The sequence below is a fragment of the Haemaphysalis longicornis genome, unplaced genomic scaffold (assembly GCF_048455015.1).
Source record: "Haemaphysalis longicornis isolate Haplotype H1 unplaced genomic scaffold, Haemaphysalis longicornis Haplotype H1 scaffold_7, whole genome shotgun sequence".
Classification (NCBI taxonomy): Eukaryota; Metazoa; Arthropoda; class Arachnida; order Ixodida; family Ixodidae; genus Haemaphysalis; species Haemaphysalis longicornis.
In genome coordinates this window covers 132,934,221-132,959,644 of record NW_027526422.1, presented here as the reverse complement: position 1 = coordinate 132,959,644, position 25,424 = coordinate 132,934,221, and the positions used below count along the sequence as shown (strand labels likewise).

The following is a 25,424-nucleotide window of genomic DNA, read 5'->3' as shown; positions in this document are numbered from 1 at the left end:
TCCCTGTTTTTTCTCTGTTATAGGGTCGCCCAATGTGCGTCGCTTCCTCTCCGCATATATCCATCAGGCCCTGCATACCTATCCCGTCATCCGCCATCAACAATATGTCGTCTGCGTGCATTAATCCTGGAATTCGCTGTTCCACCACCTGTCCGTTTTAATGTATGATAAATTGAATCCCAGCCTACTGCCCTCTAGCTTCCATTCTAAACCCGCCATGTAGATCATCAACAGCAGAAGAGAAAGAGGACATTCTTGTTTCAAACCCTTGTAGGTGTATACCGGACCATTGTATGCTACCCTCCTCACCCTATTTGCTCCTGGTTCTCCCTTTATAGGTCCCTGAGTAAGTTAATAAATTCTGCCCCTAATCCCTCGACCGCCAGGGACTGCCAAAGCTGCTCCCTCTCTACGTTGTCATTTGCCGCTTTAATATCTAGAAATACTAACCACAAAGGTCTATTTTGCGTCTTCGCCACCTCTATGCATTGACTTTCTACAAATAGGTTGTCATCTAGTCTTCTGACCTTACGACACCCATTTTGAAGTTTTCCTAGCACTATATTCTCTTCTACCCACTGCTCTACTTCAAAGTTCACTGCCTGCATTCCCAACCTGTATAGTACCGACGTGACGCTGACTTGCCTTATGAGTTTTGTTTAGCCTTGTCTCCTTTGCCCTTATAGATTAAGTTCATCCTGCTAGTACGCCACGTGTCCGGTATTGCCTTCTTTTCCATCCCTGTGCTAATGGCTTGTAGTAGCCTTCTGTTGCTCTTTGGCCCTAATTGGTTGGTCAACTCCATCGGTATCCCATCTGTGCCCACTGGGGCAGCCTGTAAAGGATCCACCTTGCGCGTGACTGGGGTCTGTAGTTGTGCCTCTAGTTTCACTTATTTATGAATTCGAAAGCTCACATCAAGTTAACACGGCAATAACTCTGGTTTTAGTATTGCGCCTAGTAGTTCTCTGATGACGCCGTGTAAAGTGTGATTCTGAAGCTTTTCAGTGCTCCTGAACCTTTCGGGGCCAAAAACAAGTTGAAAGAATAAACTGAACTGAAAGAATAAACTGAGCAAAATAAACTGAACTTCATTTATTTTTATGGCCTTTTTTTATACACGTGATCGGCATGTTTTTTTTATTTCCCACAAAGACACACTCCATGCGCACTTTTATTTTATAGAAAAGAGAGAAAAAGAGAGACAGCTTTTATTTTTGTAGGATCACTCTGCGTCAGGTGGGGGAAGTGGGATTAGTAGGTTGGAGAAGAAACGTAATATCCAAAAAGTTTCGGGCACACGCGTTCACCGTTTCGCTATGCGTCAAGGCTGCGGCCTGCGTGCCCCTCCGCCTGTTTGAATGAACGTTACACCCGAGGAGGGCAAAAGCAATTTTTCAGAGCCCCTTTAGGCCTCTAACATTCTTGCTAATGTTGCCAGCGGCCGCCCTTATTTTCTTCTGACCACGAATATCCCTGTTATATTCGTATAACAATGCACTGGGCGAAAACGTTTGAGCAATGACCACGTTGGTATTGTTGAAGGAGGAATGCGCCGAATCACATTTACGGTACTATTAAACACCACATGGTTGCACCGTTTCATCGTGAATTCTTCACGACTATTTTTAGTGAAGTTTAAATTCGAGTTCAGCGTTTTGAAAAATCAACGGTTCAGGTTCGGGCTGAGTGGGGGCAAGAATGTCGCTTCGGCTTTGTTTTCGGTTCGAGTTTACTTCTGGTGTGACACCTTATTAGAGTGACTAATTTCTGACTGATGGGCATATCTTTGAATAACCAGGTGCTTTTTCAGCGTAAATTTAACGGGCGCTCAGAAACGATCACTAGCTGAGCAACATGCAAATCAGGCATCATAACTAGACGCTAACCCTACGTGTACATATATATGCTAATTTTAAGTAATAAATGTACTACCTATATTTAAGCCGTTAAATAGGTTCAAAATGCGGTAAACTCGTTTTGCTAGGCAGAGCAACGATCACATTTGGTTTCTTAGCAGACGACGATCGTTGCTCTGGCATTTTACATTCACAGCGGATGATCAGGAGTGGTGCAGGGACAAAGGCACAAAAAACTCCACTGAAGATGCATTACTTCAACAAATAGGCTTTGAACAGTTCTTAGGTTACTGAATAGGGGATGCCTGCTAACAAATGCAGCCAATTTTCTTCCTGGCAAAGCTGTTTATTTTCTAAAGCACGATCTCATCACACAAATTTCTAGCGTGTACCTTTTTCCTAGAGAGTAATTACAGCACTCCCTCCACACAAAAAAGCGAACACATGGCGTTAGTATTGAACAGATTACCTGTAGAAAACGAGCAATTTCCTAGCTTTTTTTGTCTTTGTTCTATATCGGAGCACAATTGCGCCTTTTTTCGGCCGAATGCCATTTCTAGTGGCATGAGGTTTTTCCCGTTACGTTTTCTCCCGTACCATCATGAAAATATCGGTGGTATAAACAGAAATGTCGTTACCTATGGCAATGGAGGTTTGATCAAACAACCTGCTTCAAAAGCGCCGCTCCTGTACCTAATTAGGGCACCTAGTTTCTCCGATTTACCAATAAACTGGAGAAACTTCAAAATGACAAAGCTTTATTAGTCGGTCTTACATCTCAACTGAGTTCTTTCGTGGCAGACATGACAAAACCTCATTAGAAGACGTCACTGTTGCACGCCTAGCCAAAGCTTTACTAATCTAACATTTATCAGTCGATGTTTATTTCATGTCAATCATTCTGCTAAAGACTTAAGTTCACTGTGTATGATAATTAGGTTTCGCTTTTTATTGTCTTTCTTCAGTCGCATTCAGGAGCTTTATAAGAGCGGCGTGAAGGCAGGCACGTCCATGCGTTGCCCTCAAGGTAAGCATCTCTACAAGAAGCCTGCTCCGGTCCTGAGGTGAGTATGCAAGCCTCTTTTCTTCTTAATCAAATTGAGCGGTATTTTGCATATACTTTTTCAATTCAGAAATAAGCGTGTTCGATTGTCTCCACAACGTCGGCTGGTGCAGAATTGAGTGTAGGGTAACAATGTCGACTCGGACAAATGAGTGCGTTTGATCTTTATCCTGGTGCTCACTGCAATGCGACATCAATGAGAACAGTGATTTGCACTTAAATGAAGTCTGTACCTTGCGCCATGCGTTTGTCGTAGTCACACTTATTCTGGGGACTCTTTTTTCTTTACGAAAGCCAATTGCTTTGTAAGATTTCAAAGTTTCTCCAAGGCTTTGGCTCCATTCCCTTTTCTCAGCGCCCAAAGCCGCTGTTACAGCGTTCGCTTCTCTAGGAAGTATTTGTTGAACGAATAGACCGCGTGGGAAAAGGACAATTGCAGAGGAATTTATTACCTCGACATTTCCACTAGTTTAAGTCAAACAGAAAACACTGTCTTTTGAAGAGTTGGGGAAATAGGTTTGCCTATATAAGAGTCGCAAATAAATTATCAGTGTTATTGTAAATGTGATGAGTGTATTCACTTGTAGGACGTTGAAAGTAACGAAGTAAAAAGAAACTACTGATAGGGCGTTTTCTGATGAGTGGGTGCCCGTTTCAAATGCTTTTGTTGGCATGATATTTATGCTGTTATAATTTTGCGTAACTGCGTTTTAGTAATGTTACTATGGTATCAAACCTGTTCGAAACGAGTTCGCGGATAGTGACAGTTTATATGAATGCGAAAGTATTGAGAAAGGCCTCCATAATACAGCGTTTCGTTTCCTTATCTGAGTGCACGCTGTGTATTGTACTACGGTTTATAGATCCTACTCGCGTATTTTGCTTCTCAGCGGCGCTTTTATACCTGAACTTCAAGTTCTGTCTTAATGTTATCCAGTAGATAAAAATGTCCATGAAACCGAGACCTCCTTTACATTGTACCAACAAAGTTTGAGCAACTGGGATGTTAAGAAATGATGACCGCGTATTTAGTGCATGCGTACAGCGTAGAAGAGACGTACAGACGCCGACCAATTTTTCGGATCCTCGTGGGCCCGAAATAGCGTCCAGTATTACGGGCATTCTGAAAGGCAAAAGAATTCGCGCAAAAAAGTCCCCTTATTTTAGGAGCGATTTGGAAAACGGGTCAATCTGTACCTGCGGGGCGCTACGTTGTCGTACCATTAGCTGAGTTTCGGATAGGGTGACATTCTCACTCATTGTTGTAGAGGTGATGCAAAGAGCAGTACCGGTGATTTGCGAATAAATGGCCATCCTGTCGACTGACGACTCCCTTCCTTCATCCATGCGACTGGAGGGACAGAGCAGCAAGCGAAGCCGGCTATCAATGCTGTTATTCGAGATCAGCTGGCGGTACGCATGCAACGCGGCGTCGAGGCTGCGGAAAACCAACAAAGCAGCGATAGTGTTTGATTTTTTGGTTGCTTTTGACTCGTGATCTTAAGAAAAGCTTCGGAAAATTGAACTAGAAGGGTTTCAAAAGTGAGAAATAATAATTATTGTTATCCATTGACGCTATGAAGCGCGTGGCGGTGTCATGGCAGGGTAAGGATATTCAGGCAAGTCCGGGAAATGGGGCGTCCGATAAATCAGTCGGCGGATGTAGTTCTAAGGCTTTACTTGCTTTACCGTAAATGAAATAAGTTAAAACTTTCCAGTCGTATTTGCGTTTCCTAGTCAGCAGAGCAAGCCTTCATCTGAGCGACGTATGTGTCTTATATCACAGCAGAAGGCGACCTAATGCACATAAACCCACCGGAACTGAAGTAAATTAGAGCAAAAACAAATCCAAGATGGACCAAACAGCAAACTGTAAAAGGGAAAACTTATATGCTTACTACATCTAGCTCAGGGAGCCCTTTGCTAACCTATATAAACACCCGAAGCCAACTTGAAGCGAAAAAAATGCCCACACTGAAAAACGAGTGAATAAAACTCCACCCTCCCCGGAATCAACCGTTGTGTAAAAAGAGTCAACAAAAAGTAGCCGAAGCGGGCATAAAGTTGACAGAACTGCAGAAATGCACAAACATGCAGGAGCCCAGAAAACCACTGGCAGTCCAATTGGTAATACACGAAGATGGGATAGATTTCACTGAAGATAAAAAATGTTATCCGTCAATACGGGCAATAGTTAAAGAGCAGTGCAAGGAATTCGAACTCGGTTTTACAATCTTGATACCCAAAAGCAGAACCACTGCGCTACGAGGCAAACGGTTCAATTCGGTTAAATAGAGTACCAGAAGCATGTGGACACATCTTGAAACGTGCCTCTGATGACGCCGTGTGTCATTTTGCTTTTGCTTTTGATTTTTGTGAAACCCCTAAACGCGTACGAGAGGAGGAAATAGCATGAAATAACACTGAATAGGAAATGAACGCTAAATGAACGACTGTTTGCCCCAAAATTGTACTGGTACTTTTTGTGGGCACAGTGCGAAGAGGAATTTTCCAACGAAACCTTGAGCTACATTCAGTGCTATTCCCTTTGCGCGAACGTCGTGCGAGCATTTTTATTCGGCGACAGCAATGAATTTTCAAACATTTATTGTGCGGTGTTTCGTACACTTCGCAAGCTTTTGCTAACCAAACGTGGCTTCCTTTTCCTGTTACTCGGAGCGAGAAGAGTGTAACTTTTTTTCTTTTTCTTCCCACAGAAAGCTGTTGTGATGCTGTTCGCAACCACTTTTCTTCTTCTTACCCTGTCAGCACTTCTGACTGGTGAGTAAGGATGTTTTATTTGGAAGTGTGTTTTAGAACCTGAAAAAAAGTCACGAGGGGAATGCTTGTGCCAACGTGAGAAAATACATTTTACGTTCACGACGAAAGCACGGCCTAGAAATGTAGCCAGCTGTGGAAGCAATGTCCACCACTTACCAAGGAGCTCCTGCACCGCTCTGTGGTTAAAATACTGTGAAAAGGCCATTGATCTGCAACGCTAGCCGGTCAAAGCGGCGAAGCGTCATTGGGAGAAAACGTCGTTATTTGTAAACGGCTGGATAATTTCAAAGGCTTGGAGACAGCATGTGATAATGGATATAAAAAGTAAATCTTGAATCAGCAAATCAAAATTTTCGCAAAGAGTATTAGAGACATGTAATATAACATGCAACTTTTTAAAAGTTATTTCACAAGAGAAAAGTTGTGCACATAGCTTCGCAAATTTTTGTTCTAAGTTTTTACAGCCCGCAAAATGTCGATATTATGCCATTGCCGGAGCGGTGAATAAATTGGTAGAAAATATTTTCCGAAATTTTATTATTCGTTAAAAGTGACGAATATTATGAGTAACAAAGCGTCTCGAGTTGGTCATATATCGTGGGGCGTATCGTGTAGCATTTTTCTGCAGTGCTTAATAATAAATAAATAAACGCCTAATTACCGATGCGAATACGGCGGACCACGTTTTTGCTGTGTAGTTTCGTCTTGGTAGGTATTTGGTTCATTCTGGGATGTTTAAAAACAGTCGTTAGAGAGAGAATCTAACTCTTCTTTGTATAAAAGATAAGGGCTCTGGGGACTGGCAGAATTCTATTTCTATTTTGGGGACGTTGTTTGCACCATTGACGCGTTTAAACGTTCGCACTACAGATGTTGGCAATGACATCGCAGTCACAAAAGTTGATCTGCAAAAGCAGTATGTTAAATATACGATAAAAGTAAAACGATTTTACCAGCAGGAGCTAGAGGCGCCATTACAGGAGCACAGACAGGAATATTGGCGCTTGCTCTCAATGGCGCTGTACAATCGCACAAACGATTACTGTCACGTTATGGTGAAATGCAGCAGAATAGGCAGTAAGTCGCTACTAAGCAAGCTGTGGTCATAATAAATTATCGTTAGAAGTTTCCTAAAAAATTGCCGTGATTCTTGTTGTCATAAAATAATCTTTTAAACAAATGAAACGTATTTCACAGCCAATCTTCTGTTAAAGGGTTGAGCATGTTTTTTAAATGAAGTCATGAAATGCTCGATTTTTATTTGTTCCGGCGTTGGTACCGGCATATGAGCTTCGAAAAATACCCGACAGCATTTGGGAAGCGAACAACAGCATTTGTAGTCGTTGATCTTTTCGGTACTCTTTTGACATCACAATTCGCATCGTCATTTCAGGGGCGCAAGATCAATATGGCTTTCAAGATTTGCCAACTACCTTCGTGCCTTTCAACGAGAGTAATGAAGGTAAGTTTTTGGATAAAAAAGAAACTATCGTTAAGTGAACACGGTCAGTTCAATATAAAACTGCAAATTCCTTGTTTTTATGAGTCGCCTCTCTACATATATGCCATGTGGGGCGCTGTAGTAAACGGCTGCGGATAGATTTGACCATATTGAAATTTTAAAGTCAGCCAAAATCTCAAGTTTGTTCGTCAAGTTTATCGCCGTCATCAAAACGACCGCGGCGGCATTTATCACTCCCGCATACACATGTACTCTGTAGCCCCCAGCTAATTAGCGCTTGAGAAACAAGAGTTATTTATACTGAGTTTTAAGAATACTTAATGGTCCTGTACGCTATATGAGGAATTTGGTACATAAGTACCACAAGTGATTACGCCCGATATTTTTTACTTTTCTCCCGCCGCGGTGGCTCAGTGGCTAAGGCGTTGTGCTGCTGAGCAGAAGGACGCAGGTTGGATTCCCGGCCGCCTTTGGAACCTTTGAGCCGGTTGGAACCTTTGGTTGGAAAGGTTGGTTGGAAAGGTTGGAACCTTTGAGCCGGGACGTCACGTATTATTTGTATATATCTATTAATTTCAAGATCGCGCATTATAAGTTTAATAAGAAATCGAACCGCCTTCTGTCTGTTTACCACCAATGTTAACATGGAACTGTTAAGAAACTAGAGTAGCATCTTGATAATCACATAAACGGAACTACTACTCAAGGGGAATCAACGCCTGGCAGTTTTCTGGTTTTGTATTTAGGCGATGTAACGAAAATTTAAATTGCAACTCTAATTTTTTTCACTACCCCTTAAAGGGAATCGGAAAATGCCTTTCTTTCTCAAACACCGTATAATACGCAGAAACCTTCCACAACACAGCAATAAAACAGCAAGAGAGATAATCGACGCATACAATATAAGAGCACCTTCAGACCGCTGAATCGGCATGCCTTCCATAGCGGTACACGACCGAAAATGCGCCTGTTTAAACAACACCCTTGTTTACGCCATGCCGATAATTAGATTGAGACTGCTTTGACTTTCCGCTGCTTGTCACCTTTAAGTAGGAATTTGCGCCACGTGGGGAGCTCTGATAACAAGATGAGCTAAACTATCCGCCATCTCATCACCTCTGAGGCCCATAGGCCCCATGAGCCACAGCCGTTCCGAGGTAGGCCGCTGCCCTGTTGGCAGCGCGACATTCCATTCGCTAGCCAGTGCAGGCTGCGCATTTCATGTTACACAGAGCGCCGTCTGGTAGTTAGCTTGCAATACCGCTGTTGTCTTCTTGATCAACTGCTAAAATTAGTTTTCTGTATCTCAAGTGCCGGCAAGTGCAGCATCCTTTTTGATTTCGGGGATGTAGTTTATTGAACAAGATGCTCCCTGAAGACAGTTCTACGGGTTCTGTTTGTACGTAAGTGGGGTTTAGAGTCTTTTAAGTCGGTTTAGGTACGAAGAGGAGCCTGTAACCAGGTTTAATAAAATTTCTGCATGGCACTAGAAGTGCTCGGCCTGCAATGATTAGGAAAGAGAATGTCGCGTTGGCAGCAACGGCGCAGAGGCCGTTGTGCCCTTAATCGGGTTCATACCCACCTGAAGGGTAGTGTGAGCGCGCTTCACAAAGCTATCGGTTGGAAACGTAAATTTATGGATTAATGCTTGCCGCGTGACACGTGAACGTGATGACGCGTGAATAGTATACGTGGACGGCAGTTACGTAGAACTAAAAGCGCCCCGCTGTTCTCAGCAGCCTTGGAGTGGAATGGTTAGTTCTGGAAGGAACGCTCCGGGTGCCAGCTCCAGCTTATTGCTCTTACCATTTGTGTAAAATAGCCCCTTACCTCAAATCTGCGCATTAGTTTAGTAAACAAGGATGGTTTGCTATCTTTCCGGTCAATTTGGAGTTTAAGCGCGGCATTTCAACATCTTCAACTTACTTTTTGCATCGCACCGGAAGTGTCGTCGGACTTGTACCTTTCGTGAAACGGATTATCGCGTTGCAGTGAATGAGTTAGTCGTAGAAATTCGCGGCTAAAGGCGAAGAAACAAGCACAAGGGAAAAGACGGGAACGCCAAGGAGCGGTTATGAAGCTGTTGGTATGCCTTGTCAGACCTTCGCCTTCATAGCATGTAGGCTTCCTTAACTTCCTGCGTAATTTTTATTATTGCCAGTGTGTCTTCCGTTTTTTAGCTACCATGCTAAAAGGCAACACAATAAACCGGCCGCCTGTTTCAACCATTGGCGGCCAGAGCTGAAGGGAAAAGTTTCTTTCAAGAGCATTTTGCGTGAATGACGTAGCCAACTGAACTGATTAATTGATGTTAACTGCGACCTGCGGCTCCCTACGTATGAAACACCCGACCTCATTTCATTTTCTAATGTGTCTCTCTTGAGTCGAAAAGCCAGTTTCGTTTTCGGGAATTTTGTAGGTAACTAAAGGCCCGTTAATTGCGGTACGCAACACTGTGGTAGAAATTTCAGACTCTGAAACAGCTAACACGTTTCAAATTGTAGTTGGGGAGAGTCAATGCGTGTGTAGAGAAAGAGTATCTGCGAAAGCATTTGTAAAAGTTTCCAACCAGACGGCACCACCGACTTCGGCGAAGTAAAACCTCAAGTTTGTTTCATCGTCGCCGTCATCATCATCATCACCATCACCAGCAGCAGCAGCAGCATATTTAGGTCCACTGCAGTACGAAGGTCTCCCCTATGGACCTCCACCCGTTGCTGTCCCGTGCTGCCTGAGCCCATTCTTTGCTTCGAATTTTCTTATTTCAGCTCTCCACCGAGGTAATTCTCGGTGTCCAGTATGTTGTCCTTGTGGTCCACCTGTTGTCTGTTCGTCGTGCCACATCGCCAGCCGAAGCCCAATTTTTTTTCTTAACCTGAACTATGATGCTGTCTATCCGAGGTTGCCCGGCACCGGGATTCGAACCACGGTCCTTCTGCACGCGAGGCGGGTGTTCTACCTCTACGCCATCGCTGCATCCCGTGCTGCATCGCTGCACCGGATTTAAAAAAAAATCCGCGTATTGATGGAATTGCACAACGGGGCTTGGGGTGCGGCCTGACCCCGGCGACCATTGCCGGTAATGCACTCCCTCACCAGAACAGGATTGGCCACCCTGGTGCAGTAACGGCCACAACCTCCCATGAATACGCCAACTAACCCTCGGCCCTCAGTCCCCAGCGGCTGCGAAGCAACTGACCACGGCGGCGGTCAGACCTGTGACGCAGCAGAGGGTGCTAAGAATCCCTGGATCCGGGCAGGCGGCCAATGGAATCTGAACCTGGCAATGTTTAACGCGCGAACCTTATCTAGCGAAGCAAGTCTCGAGGTGTTGTTCGAAGAATTAGAGGGCATTAAATGGGATGTAATAGGGCTTAACGAGGTTAGGAGGGCAGGCGAAGCCTTTAAGGTGCTGAAAAATGGACACGTCCTATGTTACCGTGGTCTAGCGGACAGAAGAGAACTAGGAGTGGGATTTCTAGTCAACAAAAGCATAGCTGGCAACATAGACGAATACTATAGCATTAACGAAAGGACAGCAGGTCTTGTAATTAGGCTCAATAAGAGGTGCAAGCTCAAGATGGTGCAGGGCTGCGCGCCCACATCCAGCCACGTCGACCAAGTAGTGGAACGCTTCTATGAAGATGTGGAATCGGCAATGGCTAAAGCAAAAACACACTACACCGTAGTTATGGGGGACTTCAATGCTAATGTAGGCAAGAATCAGGCTGGAGACAAGGCAGTTGGGAACTATGGTCTGGGCTGTAGAAATAGCAGGGGGGACCTACTAGTTGAGCTTGCAGAACGGAATAACCTACGCATAATGAATACCTTCTTCTGTAAACGGGAGAGTCGGAAGTGGACCTGGAGGAGCCCAAATAGGGAGCACAAAAATGAAATAGACTTCATATTATGCGATAACCCTGGCGTCATGCAGAATGTGGAAGTGCTCGGAAGGGTAAGGTGTAGTGACCACCGTATGGTAAGATCTCGAATTAGGCTAGATTTGAGGAGGGACCGCAACAGGCTAGTACAAAAGAAGCCGATAAATGAGCCAACAGTAAGACATAAAGTAGAAGAATTCAGGATCGCGCTGCAGAACCGATATTCCGCCCTTAACGAGGAATCCGAGCTTACGACAGAGGAAGCCAGCGACAACCTTACACGCATTATCACGGAGTGTGCAGTAGAAGTCGGGGGCACTATGGCTAGGCAGGATACTGGTAAACTTTCACAGGAGACGAAAGATCTAATCAGGAAACGGCAAACCATAAGAATCTCTACCGCAGCTGACAGAATAGAACTAGCCGAGCTCTCGAAGTTAATCAATAAACGTAAGACAGCTGACATACGGAAGTATAATATGGAGAGGATCGAATATGCTGTAAAGAACGGAGGCAGCCTGAAAGCAGTAAAGAGACGTCTTGGCGTGGGGAAAAATCAGATGTATGCACTTAAGGATAAGCAAGGCAATGTCATTACAAATAGGGATAAAATAGTCACAGTGGCCGAGGAGTTCTATAGGGATCTGTACAGTAGCCAGGACATACAGGATAATGCCGAACGAGACAGTAGTTCAGAGGAGATAGACATCCCACCAGTAATGGCCGAAGAAGTAAGGAAGGCTTTGAAAGAAATGAAAGGGGGCAAAGCACCTGGTGAGCATCAGATAACAGCAGACCTCCTGAAAGATGGGGGAGAAATTGTACTTGAAAAACTGGCAAACCTGTATACGCAATGCCTAATAACCGCAATGGTACCGGAATCTTGGAAGAACGCGAACATCATCCTAATTCATAAGAAAGGCGACATGAAGGACTTGAAAAATTACAGACCGATCAGCTTACTGTCAGTCGTCTACAAGGTATTTACCAAGGTAATCGCTAACCGAATCTCCGCAACCTTAGATTTCAGTCAACCTAAAGAACAAGCAGGGTTCCGTAAAGGTTATTCAACAATGGACCATATTCACACGATCAATCAGGTGATAGAGAAGTGCGCTGATACTGAACCCCTATATATAGCCTTCATAGATTATGAGAAAGCATTTGACTCGGTCGAAACCCTAGCAGTCATTCAGGCATTACGGAACCAGTAGATGAGCATTATGTAAGAATACTAGAGGATATCTACAATGGGTCTACAGCTACTATCATCCTCCATAGGCAGAGCAGTAAAATACCTATAAGGAAGGGTGTCAGACAAGGAGACACAATCTCTCCAATGTTATTCACAGCATGCTTACAAGAAGTATTCAGAACGTTGAATTGGGAACAGGTGGGAGTAAGGGTTAATGGAGAATACCTCCGTAACCTCAGATTTGCTGATGACGTTGCCTTGCTAAGTAACTCGGGGGACGAATTGCAAAGCATGCTTTCCGCACTGGGCGAACGGAGTAGAACTGTAGGCCTGAAAATTAATATGCAGAAAACTAAAGTAATGATCAATAACCTCGGGACAGCACAGCAGTTTGAGATAGGTGGCGAGGCAGTGGAAGTGGTAAGCGAATATATCTACTTAGGCCAAGTTGTGACCCCAGATCCCAACCATGAGGCAGAGATAATTAGAAGGATCAGAATGGGGTGGGGTGCATATGGCAGACATTCTCAGATAATGAATAGCAGCCTACCATTGTCGCTGAAGAAGAAAGTGTATGACAGCTGCATCTTCCCGGTACTCACCTACGGGGCAGAAACTTGGAGGCTCACTAATAGGGTTCAATTTAAATTAAGAACGACTCAGTGGAGCGGAAAATGATAGGTGTAACATTAAGGGACAAGAAGAGATCGGAGTGGGTCAGGGCGAAAACTGGTGTTAAAGACATATTAGTAGAAATTAATAAGAAGAAATGGACGTGGGCAGGGCATGTAATGCGAAGGCAAGATAACTGCTGGTCATTAAGGGTAACAGAGTGGATCCCTAGAGAAAGAAAGCGTTGCAGGGGGCTGCAGAAAGTTAGATGGGCAGATGAGATCAAGAAGTTTGCGGGGATAAATTGGTCACAGTTTGCACAGGACCGAGCTAATTGGAGAAAAATGGGAGAGGCCTTCGCCCTGCAGTGGGCGTAGATAGGCTGATGATGATGATCCGAGGTTGCTGTCTAATCGAGCCCTTTTTCTGTCCCTAAGCGTTACTCCTAACATTATTCGCTCCATGGAACGTTTGGGGGACCGTAGTTTGCTTTCTAATTCTTTAGTAAGTCGCCAATTTCCGCTCCGTATGTCATCACCGGCAGGACGCATTTGTTGAACACGTTTCGTTTTAGGGTAGAGGTATCTTACTTTTATTTATTTGCGGGTGCTTGTCGAATGCACCCCATCCCTGTTATATTCTGCGCCGGATTTCTTTCTCGTGGTAGGGGTCAGCACTGAAAATCTGGCCAAGGTAGTTATATTCTTATAATTTTTCCAGTGTTTCGTCCCCTAGGCTAAACAAGGCACGTTCAGCGTGTTTATTTATGATCACTTCAGTTTTTATTCATATCTCTCTTTTGCCCCACAGGAAAGCTCTCTGATTGTAGTTCCTCAATAATTTTTTGGAGTTTTTCTGCAGATTCACTGAGCAAGGCTATGTCGTCGGAAAACCTTAAATGGCTTAGGTATTCGCTGTTTATCCGTAAGCCTACGTTTTCTCAATCAAACCTCCCGAATATACTCTCCAAACATGCTGTGAACTGTTTTAGTGAAATGGTAACTACTAGTCGCACTCCCTTTCGGATCGGAAATTTATCGCTTTGCTTGTGAAGGGTAATTCTTCCCGGGCATTCCTCATATGTGTCGTCTAGGAGTCCTAGGTAGGTCATCTCTGCTCCTTGGTCCTTTAAAGCGTCCATCACCGCGGCAGTGCTTACTCAATAGAACGCTTTTGCAGTCTATAAATATCATGTAAAGTGGTTTATTATAGCCTACGCATTTTTGTATTACCTGGTTGATTACATGGATTTCACTTATTGCAGAGTATCTTTTTTCCGAACACAGCCTGTTTCCTGGGTTGTCGGAAGTATAGGCTGGCGGTTATATGACTAACTATTATCTTAGCCGCACAACCGCCGGCCTACACACATAAACATTTAAGTACAATAAAAATAACGAAGACATAAAATATTCGGAAAAGGTGTACCGACTTTCAGAAGACTTCTTGGCAAGCAATCTTGACTCCGATGGAGGGTTATTTGGCTACCATGATTTGTTTTCTAGCACAAATCCTTAAATCACGCACTTCTTCGTGATGTGAGCCTGCCACACACTGTTCCGAGATTACGTATGTTGGTCAGAAGCAACGAATATACTGTGTTCAGTCTGTTGCTCTGCAAAAACAGAAAGTTTGCCGGGTGTCTTCTAAACAGTATTTTTTGAACGCAGTTGTGACCGAGACCACCGTTGTAACCACGACTCCACCGCCAACAACCACTACAAAGAAAACTATTCTAAGACAGGTGGTGAATAAAGGGATCGACTTGGCCGAGGTCCCCCAAAAGGTGGCGAAGAAAGCCGTGAAAAAGATTAAAGATCTTGTTGGTTAATTGCGTATAAAGCAGAATAAAATTGTTGCTGGCAAAAAAAAAAACGGTTCAAGAACTTTTTCGGTCAGAGAAAACTTCTGCTCCTGTGGTTTGTTGTTGGTGTGTCCAATTAACAAAAAAAACGTGGTGCGTTTTTTATGGTTACTGTACGTGATTCTCTTAAATAAAATATCGCGGATGTGAAACATTGAGCACTAAATGAGTATTAACCACGCAATGCCGCTGGTAATGTTTACTTGAAGTTTCGAGCCCCCAAAAAGCTGGAACATTCACTTTACCCACCTGGCTTGAACTGATGCATCCACAGAACTGGGTGCTCCCACAGAAAGTTGCGTAAGAAACGCGTGATAAGTGTCATTTGACTGATAAGAATGGAAATATTAGCAAAGGTTTTAAACCCGCAAACCAAGCAAAATATTCACATTTGTCAAAAATTGAATTTAAATCAAATAGTGTCGCATAGGAGCGGAAGTCGATCGACTCGGACGCCCACACTCGCGCCGCTCGAAAGCAGGTTTTCGCCCCGTGGCCCGCTCCTTCGCGGCGTCACAACAGTGCCGCCAGACTCGCGGTGACGGCGCGAGTACACGACTCCGACACCGTCACCGGGGTCTGCTGCGGAACGTCGGGCTCGACTTGCAGTCGCGTGCCGAGGAAGCGCAGACCGGACGGACGAGCGTAGCGCGCGAGACTCCGCAGTAGCGCTTTTTTTTTTTCCTTCCTCTCCGAGAGGCGCGGAGACCGTACGATCGATAAACCGGCACTCCTCCGCGCGCGCTCATATAACGGGACGCCGTGCAGGACCCCGGGATCACACGCTGCCCGAATCCACATAGGTCGGCTGTGGTGCGCGTTGCGTAGGCCGCAGCGACCGGCGACAAACACGACTGCGTCCGCGGTTTGTAGTACGTCCACGAAGCGTGTATAGCAGCGCTGCTGCCAGAAACGAATGGCTCATCTATTTTGGGTCACCCCCCTCGTACAGCCGCGCTTCGCACGCATTGTCGTGGCTTTCCGGTTGGCACCGGTCTCTATCGTGCGAAGCGCACTATGAATGAAGCTGCCGCAGCGGCTTTTGGCAGTTCATTCAGAGCTCGGTCGGTTCGATCTCCCGACGCCCGTCGTATCTCCGACCCCACCGGACGCTGCCGTGAGCAGTGACCGCATTAATCACCGTTCGAACACCTCGATAAAGCATCGGCGACAAACATCCCCCTCGCGAGGGGCACGATCAAATGCAGAGCATTTCCGGGGGCGCACGACGTTAAGTAGTTTGCGTTACGTTAATGTTGTTGCACTTGTGGCAACTGCTGACGAGAGAGCGCTCGTCAGCAGTAATTTGAATGAGTCAACGATATAAGGCACGTTCGTAGCGTCCCATTCTGTGTCGGCTTTGTGGCGCAGTGGGTAGAGCACCATGTATATTGCGTTCCGCCCGCAGGGTCGAGGAATCGAAACTAGGCGCCGGATAGTATTTTCTTTTATATAGTGTAGGGGGAGGGGTGCGCACAACGACGGTGCGGACTACGACGGGACAACGCGGGTGACATCGTGAGTTACTGAAATGCTCTGCATTTAAATCCTTAAATGGCTTACTTATTCGCTTTATCCGTATGCCTAATTTTTCTCTGTCAAACCTCCTCAATATACGCTCCAAACATGCTGTGAACTGTTTTAGTGAAATGGTTACTCCTGGTCGCACTCCCTTTCGGATCGGAAGTTTATCGCTTTGCTTGTGATAGGTAATTCCTCATATGTGTCGTCTAGGAGTCCTAGGTAGGTCATCTCTGCTCCTTGTCTGCTCCTTGGTCCCTTAAGGCGTCTATCACTGTGGCGGTGCTTGCTGAATAGAACTGCCTTTGCAATCTATAAATATCATGTAAAGTGGTTTATTATACCCTACGCATTTTTGTATTACCTGTTTTTATGACATGGATTTGATTCATTGCAGAGTATCTTTTTCCGAACCCAGCCTGTTCCCTGGGTTGTCGGAAGTATAGGCTGGGGGTTTTACGGCTAACTATTATCTCAGCCGCACCAGGGCTGGCCTAGACACATAAGCATTTAAGTACAATAAAAATAACGAAATCATAAAATATTCGGAGAAGATGTACCGACCTTCAGAGCACTTCCGGGCAAGCAATCTTGACTCCGAGGAAGCGTTATTTGGATACCATTATTTGCTTTCTAGCACAAATCTTTAAATCAGCGCACTTTTTCTTGATGTGAGCCTGCCGCACACTGTTCCGAGATTACATATGTTTGTCAGAAGCAACGAATGTACCGTGTTCAGTCTGTTGCTCTGCAAAAACAGAAAGTCTGCCGGGCGTCTTCTAAACAGTATTTTTTGAACGCAGTTGTGGCCCCGACCACCGTTGTGACCACGACTCCACCACCAACAACCACTCCAAGGAAAACTATTCTCAGAAAGGTGGTGAATAAAGGGATCGACTTGGCCGAGGTCCCCCAAAAGGTGGCGAAGAAAGCTTTGAAAAGGATTAAAGATATCGTCGGTTAATTGCGTGTAAAGCAGAATAAAATTGTTGCTTGCAAAAAACGGTTCAAGAACTTTTTCGATCAGAGAAAACTTCTGCCCCTGTGGTTTGTTGTTGGTGTGTCCAATTAACAATAAAACATGGTGCGTTTTTTATGGTTACTGTGCGTACCCTTAAATAAAATATCGCGTATGGGGCGAATTGAGCACTAAATGAGTATTAACCGCGCAATGCCGCTGTTAACGTTTACTTGAAGTTTCGAGCCTCCAAAAAGCTGCAACATTCACTTTACCCACCTGGCTTGAACTGATGCATCCACAGAAGTGGGTGCTCCCACAGAAAGTTGCCTAAAAAACGCGTGATAGGTGTCATTTGACCGATAAGAATGAAAATATTAGCAAATGTTTTAAACCCGCAAACCAAGCAAAAACACGACTCCGACACCGTCACCGCGGTCTGCTGCCGAACGTCGGGCTCGTCTGGCAGTCGCGTGCCGAGGAAGCGCAGACCGGACGGACGAGCGTAGCGCGCGAGACTCTGCAGTAGCGCTTTTTTTTTTCCTTCCTCTCCGAGAGGCGCGGAGATTGTACGATCGATAAACCGGCACTCCTCCGCGCGCGCTCATATAACGGGACGCCGTGCAGGACCCCGGGATCACACGCTGCCCGAATCCACATAGGTCGGTTGTGGTGCGCGTTGCGTAGGCCGCAGCGACTGGCGACAAACACGACTGCGTCCGCGGTTTGTAGTACGTCCACGAAGCGTGAATAGCAGCGCTGCTGCCAGAAACGAACGGCTTATCCATTTTGGGTCGCCCCCCTCGTCACAGCCGCGCTTCGCACGCATTGTTGTGGCTTTCCGGTTGGCACCGGTCTCTGTTGTGCGAAGCGCACTATGAATGAAGCTGCCGCAGCAGCTTTTCGCAGTTCATTCAGAGCCCGGTCGGTTCGATCTCCCGACGCCCGTCGTATCTCCGACCGCACCGGACGCTGCCGTGAGCAGTGACCGCATTAATCACCGTTCGAACACCTCGATAAAGCATCGGCGACAAACATGCCCCTCGCGAGGGGCACGATCAAATGCAGAACATTTCCGGGGGCGCACGACGTTAAGTAGTTTGCGTTATGTTAATGTTGTTGCACTTGTGACAACTGCTGACGAGAGAGCGCTCGTCAGCAGTAATTTGAATGAGTCCCCCGCACGGGGTACCTTGAGTATTCATGGTGACGGTGAGCAGCGACACCGCGGACCCCGAGCTCCCAACATAAGCCGTGTCCAACCGTGGCGAGGTGTTTAAAGGTGAAGGGTAGAAGCCGTAAACGGTGGCCGTCGGAGCCTTGGTCAAGCTCCGGCCGATGGGCTCCCTGCCTGTCTACCAGGCAGGGAGCTCCAGGACCTCTTTGACTACCAGGGTAAGGTCGAAGGAGAAAGTACCCCCGTCTCCCTGCTTTTTCCTATGCCATATGAATAATTCAAACCCCCCCCCCCCCCCCCCCCGCAGACGTGATCGGCCCCCGAAAAGGGGCCGCACCGAAGTTTCCTTTCCATCCCTTCCAACAATCCACATTCCGAAACCTGACAACTATCCCCGTTTTTTGGTCCTGAATCAGTAGATAAATCCAAACCCGTCTCCTCCCAGTCTGTATTCCTCGTCTCCAAGTTCCTTGAAGGAATCATTGGCAAATCGTTCCAGGCAAAAAAACTACGAACAGGCGAAGTACTAGTTGAAGTAAAAAATCAGCAGCAATCCGGAATCCTCCTGAAACAAACCCTCATGGCAGATCTGGAGATCAGGGTCACACCCCACCGAAGCCTCAACAGCTCTCAGGGTGTGATATCTGAGGCAGATCTCATTTCCGAAACTGATGCAGGCCTTTTGGAAGGCCTAAAGGATCAGGGCGTCACGGCTGTAAAGCGCATATCCATACGCCCCGATGACAAACAAATAGCCACTAAACACATTATCCTGACATTCGATAGATCCACCCTACCAGAATCTATAAATGCTGGGTATATACATTGCAAAGTCCGCCCGTACATCCCGAACCCACGGCGCTGTTTCAAGTGCCAACGGTTCGGGCATGGCACATACTCTTGCCGTGGCCGACTTACCTGCGCTAAGTGCGGTCAGCATGACCATCCCTTAGAAAATTGTGAATGCGAAACCTTCACCTGTGCCAACTGCCAGGGACCCCATGCAGCGTACTCGCGAAAATGTGAAAAGTTCAAGCAGGAAAAGCAGATAATTAATGTCAAGGTAACGGAAAACATCACCTTCCCAGAGGCGCGGAACAGGTTCGCCTCTTTTCCTCTGGGGAGGTACGCCGACGCAGCTCGCCGGGGGGCGGAGCGGCGTCTTGTTTCGGCGAGAACCCAGTACCGTGAGTCGGACTTGGTCCCACCGCCGCCCCCCCCCCCCCCCCTGGGTTGCCTCCGGCAGCTCAACCCACCACCGCGCCGCTTGCTCAGGCAGCAGCGGCTGTGGTGGCATCCACGTCCGTTGGGGATGCTGCACCCTCTTTTTCCTCCTCTCCACCTGCCCAAAGCACACGCGAGGGCCCGGAGGAGATGGAGACGGAGGAAACCACAGCAGTTCCCGCCTCCGCTGCACCGCCTGTGCTACCCGGGGCGCTCCTGACGCCCTCGGCGGTCGCGGCCAAAACGAAGGGCACTGCAAAGGGTGACAGGTCCGGGGGGTCCGGTACTCCGGGTACCCCTTCCAAATCAGATGATGAGGTGGATGTGGGACCCTTCCTGTCTGCTTTGCAGCGGAAGGAGTGGGTCCCTCCATCTAAACCTCCAGAGGAGGTAAAGAAACCCCGTCCAAGAGTCCAAGCCCCGAAAGACCCTACATAGTCACACTCCAGTAGCTCTAATACATCATAATGGGAAGAGAAAATATCGTTCAATGGAACTGCAGAGGCCTTCTAAATAATCTTGATGACATGTATGAGATTCTGCATGCTAATCAGCCAAGTGTAATGTGTGTTCAGGAAACACACCTGAATTCCAAGAACACAAATTTCTTGAATAGTTACCTGGTATTCAGAAAGGACAGGTTTGGCTGCACACACTCTTCAGGTTGTGTGGCCATAATCGCCCGCAAATGCTTAGCATGCCACCCTGTCACCTTGAACACTATCCTTGAGGCTGTAGCCACCCGCACAATAATATTTAATAGGTTGATAACGGTATGCTCCATTTACATCCCTCCTGATCTTGCACTTTCGAGCTCCGACTTCGAGGCGCTGGTTGACCAGCTGCCCGAACCATACATCCTTACAGGCGACCTTAATGCTCACAACTCTCTTTGGGGCTCTTCTCGCACGGATGCCCGAGGTCGCCTGATAGAGAAATTACTTACATCTTCTGGAGCATGCCTTTTCAACAATAAACAGCCTACATACCATAACATAGGTCACAACACATACTCATGTCTTGACTTGGCTATTGGCTCCGCAGTTCTCTTTCCTCTTGTCGAGTGGGGAGTGGGAACTGACCCATATGGCAGTGACCACTTCCCCACCTCACAAACATAAAGGCCCATGCAGTCCATCTTCCCATAATAGGTTCAATAAAGCACGAGCTAACTGGAATACATTTACAGAGACATCGAAACTACACCACACACCCATAGGACACCTACACGTTGAAGAAGCTACCCAATTCCTCACGGCGCACATCCTCGACGCCGCCGAAAAGTCCATTCCCCACGCCTCTGGTGCCCCGCGCAACCAGAGGAGGCCGTGGTGGAATGAGGACTGTAGGCGGGCGCGAGAGCCCCAGAACAAGGCGTGTGGTATCCTTCGTCGGTACCCCACGTCGAGTAACCTCCTCTTGTTCAAACGGGCCAAGGCGTTTGGAAAACGTGTGCGCCGTGGGGCAAAACGAGAGAGTTGGCACTCCTTCTTGACATCCATAAACTCATACACGGACACACACAAAGTCTGTACACACATACGTAAGCTCAAAGGACAACAGACACACAGCCTGCCCCTGGTTAGTACAACAGGGGACACACTGGAAGACCAGGCTAACACACTTGCACAACACTTCGAACACGTGTCCAGTTCAGCACACTACACAAACACTTTCATGAAACACAAAACATCTGTAGAAAAGAAGTCACTGCGTGATTGCAACAAGTCGCACACTTCTTACAATTCTCCTTTTTTCATGAGCTGAAGGCAGCCCTGTCAACATGTAAGCCTTCAGCTCCAGGGGCAGACAAAATCACATACACCATGATACAACACCTACACCCGGACACTCTTGAAACACTTCTACAGCTATACAATAACATATGGCTTTCGGGGCACATTCCTCGCTCTTGGAGGGAGGCCGTAGTAGTGGCTTTCCTGAAGGATGGGAAGGACCCTTCCTCTCCCGCTAGCTATCGGCCCATTGCCCTTACAAGCTGCCTGTGCAAGCTCCTCGAGAAGATGATAAACAGGAGACTTGTGTACTTTCTTGAGTACAACGGTCTTCTCGAGGGCTGCCAGGCAGGCTTCAGGGCGGGGCGATCTACAAATGACCAACTTGTCGCCCTTGAATCATACATAAAGGACGCTTTCATTCACAAACAGTTTTGCACAACGGTGTTTTTTAACCTTGAGAAGGCATATGACATGGCCTGGCGCTACGGGATCCTCAGTGACCTGAAGTCATTTGGTGTCTCAGGGAACATGATGAACATTCTTGCTAGTTATTTGTCTGAAAGAACTTTTCGTGTGAGAGTTGGTAGCGCACTCTCAAGGGTTCATGTACAAGAAAACGGCGTTCCGCAAGGTGGAGTTTTAAGCTGCACTCTTTGCATAGTTAGAATGAACTCCCTTGGGAAGGCGTTGCCACGTACAATTTCTTATTCCATGTATGTGGACGACGTCCAGGTATCTTTTAAATCATGCAATATGTCCATCTGTGAGCGTAACGTCCAGCTCGCTGCCAAAAAACTTGCCAGCTGGGCAGACAAGAATGGGTTTCAACTTAATCCAGAAAAAAAACACCTGTGTTGTCTTCTCCAGGAAGCGTGGGATCCATCCGGACCCAGACATTACACCTAATGGCGTTTCGCTTCCTGTAAGGAAGGAACACAAGTTTTTAGGAGTGGTGTTGGATGAAAAACTTACATTCATCCCTCACATTCAGCAATTGAAACATAAATGTCTAAAGGCTCTCAACATTCTTAAAATCTTGTCACACCAGTCCTATGAGACGGACAAGCAACTCCTCTTACATATTTTTACAAGCCTACTGGGGTCCCGATTGGACTATGGAAGCGTCATTTATGGGTCTGCAACAAAAACAGCACTGAAAATGCTCGACCCAGTGCTGCATCTGGGTCTTCGCCTTGCATGTGGTGCTTTTCGCACAAGCCCAGTCGAGAGCCTCTACGGCGAGTGTGATAAATGGTCCCTATATCACCAGAGGATTTGCATGGATTTGTTGTATGCCTCGAAAATCATGGCCCTGACTAACCACCCTTTTAATTCCACCATTAATAACACAGCCTCGCAACAACTGTTCTTAAGTCGTCCATCCATCTCTCTGCCTTTTTCACTTAGGGTAAGAGAGGAAGCCTCTGAGCATGAGGTACCCTTTTTAGACATTCACAAGACACCCATCACTGATTTTATACCAACATGGAATCTGCGCCCTGTGCTCTGTGACCTGTCTTTTACGCATCTTGATAAGAACAGGGCACCAAGAATTGTGATTCAGCAGTATTTCATGTATCTGCAGGATAAAAACAGGGCTGCAGAATTTTTCAGTGATGCTTCCAAAACGTTCACTGCGGTGTCTTGTGCTGCTCATGGACCCAATTTTGAAGGAGGTAGAACCATGAATGCAAAGACAAGTATTTTTTCGGCAGAAGCATGTGGCATCTTTCTGGCTGTAAATCACATAGTTGAACATAATATTCCTAAATCCATCATCTATACAGATTCACTGAGCGTCGTCCGTGCATTATCATCCGGAAAGTCATCGAAAAACCACGTAGTTAACCTTGCCCTGAAATCACTTATGGTGGCGTGTTCCTCAAACCTTGAGGTGACTGTGTGTTGGGTGCCAGGCCACTCTGGCATCGGCGGAAATGAACTGGCGGATGAAATGGCCGCCAATGCTGCACTCCGAAACACAGTAAACATAACAACACTACCTTACACAGACCTCAAGCCACACATAAAACAGCAACTCCGTAAAACTTGGCAAGCAGACTGGAGCCAACAGACAGACAACAAACTACACGTCATAAAACCACACTTGGGAAAATACACTACTGACTCACACAACAGGCACATTGAAGTTACCTTAACTAGATTACGGATAGGCCATACACATGTAACGCACTCGGACCTGCTTACGGGATCTCCAAGACCCCTGTGTAGCAGGTGTGGGGAGGGCCTATCCGTAGTCCACATACTCATACAATGCAAGACACTTGACACAACACGACACAAACACTTCAGAGAACTCTACAGACAACATATTCCCCTACACCCATCGTTGTTTCTGGGTGGCGATGCCATGGTTTCTGTGAAACGCGTGTTTAAGTATTTGTCATACATTAAGTTTTTAAACCTCATTTCTTATCATGCATAATCAAATCTGGCCCTATACACCAGCCATCACCATTATCTTTTTTGATCTTACAATGTCCGGTTTACACGTTTTAAACCTATCTTTTGTGGTAATCACTTCTTTTCATTAAATAACTTTTCTGGCGCTCTTTGCCCTCGTTGGCCTTGCGCCATAAAACACCAACCATCATCATCATCATCAATTTGAATGAGTCAACGATATAAGGCGCGTTCGTAGCGTCCCATTCTGTGTCGGCTTTGTGGCGCAGTGGGTAGAGCACCATGTACATTGCGTTCCGCCCGCAGGGTCGAGGGATCGAAACCAGGCGCCGGATAATATTTTCTTTTATATAGTGCAGGGGGAGGGGTGCGGACAGCGGCAGTGCGGACTACGACGGGACAACGCAGGTGACATCGTGAGTTACTGAAATGCTCTGCATTTAAAATGCATTAGGAAGTAAGCGTTAACTTCCATCACACTGTCCGTATGTAGATGCGGAGAACGGCACGCTATCACGACAGAGGATCCAAAACGAACGAATCTGTACTAGTTAGGAAAAGTGTGCATGGAAAGAAGGTGTAAATAAAGAAAAGATTAAAAACGTGAAAGCGTTTTTATTAGTTGTGAATTGGGAAATATTACTGAGCAATAGATTTTTGCTAAGTGCCCCTTTCTGAGGGCATGTCGACGCCTGAGCCAATAAGAATTGAGTAGTCTTCCCTTTACCGCAGCACTGGGCGTCGCTGGCGTCACACCGGGTCGGCAGAACCGATGTTTGGTTTGTTATGATGGGGCTGCATCCAAACGGGAATCGCCACCCCGGCCTTCAGACCCACAGGACCCGGAATTTCTTTTCCAATTCACTACAGGCAAGGCTTTTAGTGTTACACCAAGCGCCGTCTAGTGGATAGCTGCCGCAAACTTTTTTTATCGACTGCTAAACCAAGCTTGCTATTCGCCTTCTGTGGCCTAGCGGGTGGCGTCGCTGTTTTTATAGTTCCGTAGACGGTTCTACCCCAGCACGTCTAGGTTTCAAAGACGGTAGAAATCTTAGGGTTACTTGAACGTGAAACGTTTGGTCGGTCTGTCTGTTTGTCTGTCCCTTTATTCCGCCGCCTGTATAAAAGTTCAAAAATTTCTCCAACGAGACATGTATTTAGGCAAATCATTTACAAACTACTAAATCTGTGCCAGCGTTCATACTTGTGAACATTGTTCTGCATAAATAAAAGGTTGGGCGTCTTTGAGGCGATACATCCATACATAAGTTCATTTGCATTATTATTAAAAAAAACACGTGACTGCTTGATTTTTGCAATAGCAAAAAGATCACCATACAAATATGTTGAATTCAAAACAAAACCTCCGTCGCATGCCGCCGCGCGAGGGACACGAGTAAATGCAGAGCATTGGGGGTGGTCACGTGGCGTAGGTTGTGGTAGTGGTGGTGGTAGTTGTAGTTGTTGTCGTAGGGGTTGGGTAGTTGGGTTGCGAGACGAGAGAGAGAGAGAGAGAGAGAGAGAGAGAGAGACGAGAGACGTAAGTACGTAACGTGTTATTTATTGCCATCGTTTGCACCCCACCCTCTCTGCGGGGCAATCGGTTGGATCTTTATTATTATTCTTTTCTTTCTTTTCTTTTCTTTCTTATTATCCCTCTC

The 25,424-nt window shown here is 46.3% G+C and overlaps 1 protein-coding gene across 1 annotated transcript in view; it reads left to right on the top strand.

Moving 5' to 3' along the window:
• The window catches only part of LOC144145148 (uncharacterized), a 60,533-nt gene that overhangs the window by 13,368 nt on the left and 21,741 nt on the right, over window positions 1-25,424 (top strand). The window contains exons 4-6 of the mRNA XM_077676651.1: window positions 2,825-2,923; window positions 5,640-5,703; window positions 7,097-7,165. Coding sequence (XP_077532777.1) covers window positions 7,112-7,165 — 54 coding nt within the window. The 5' untranslated portion in view covers window positions 2,825-2,923; window positions 5,640-5,703; window positions 7,097-7,111. The remainder of the gene's footprint in view (window positions 1-2,824; window positions 2,924-5,639; window positions 5,704-7,096; window positions 7,166-25,424) is intronic.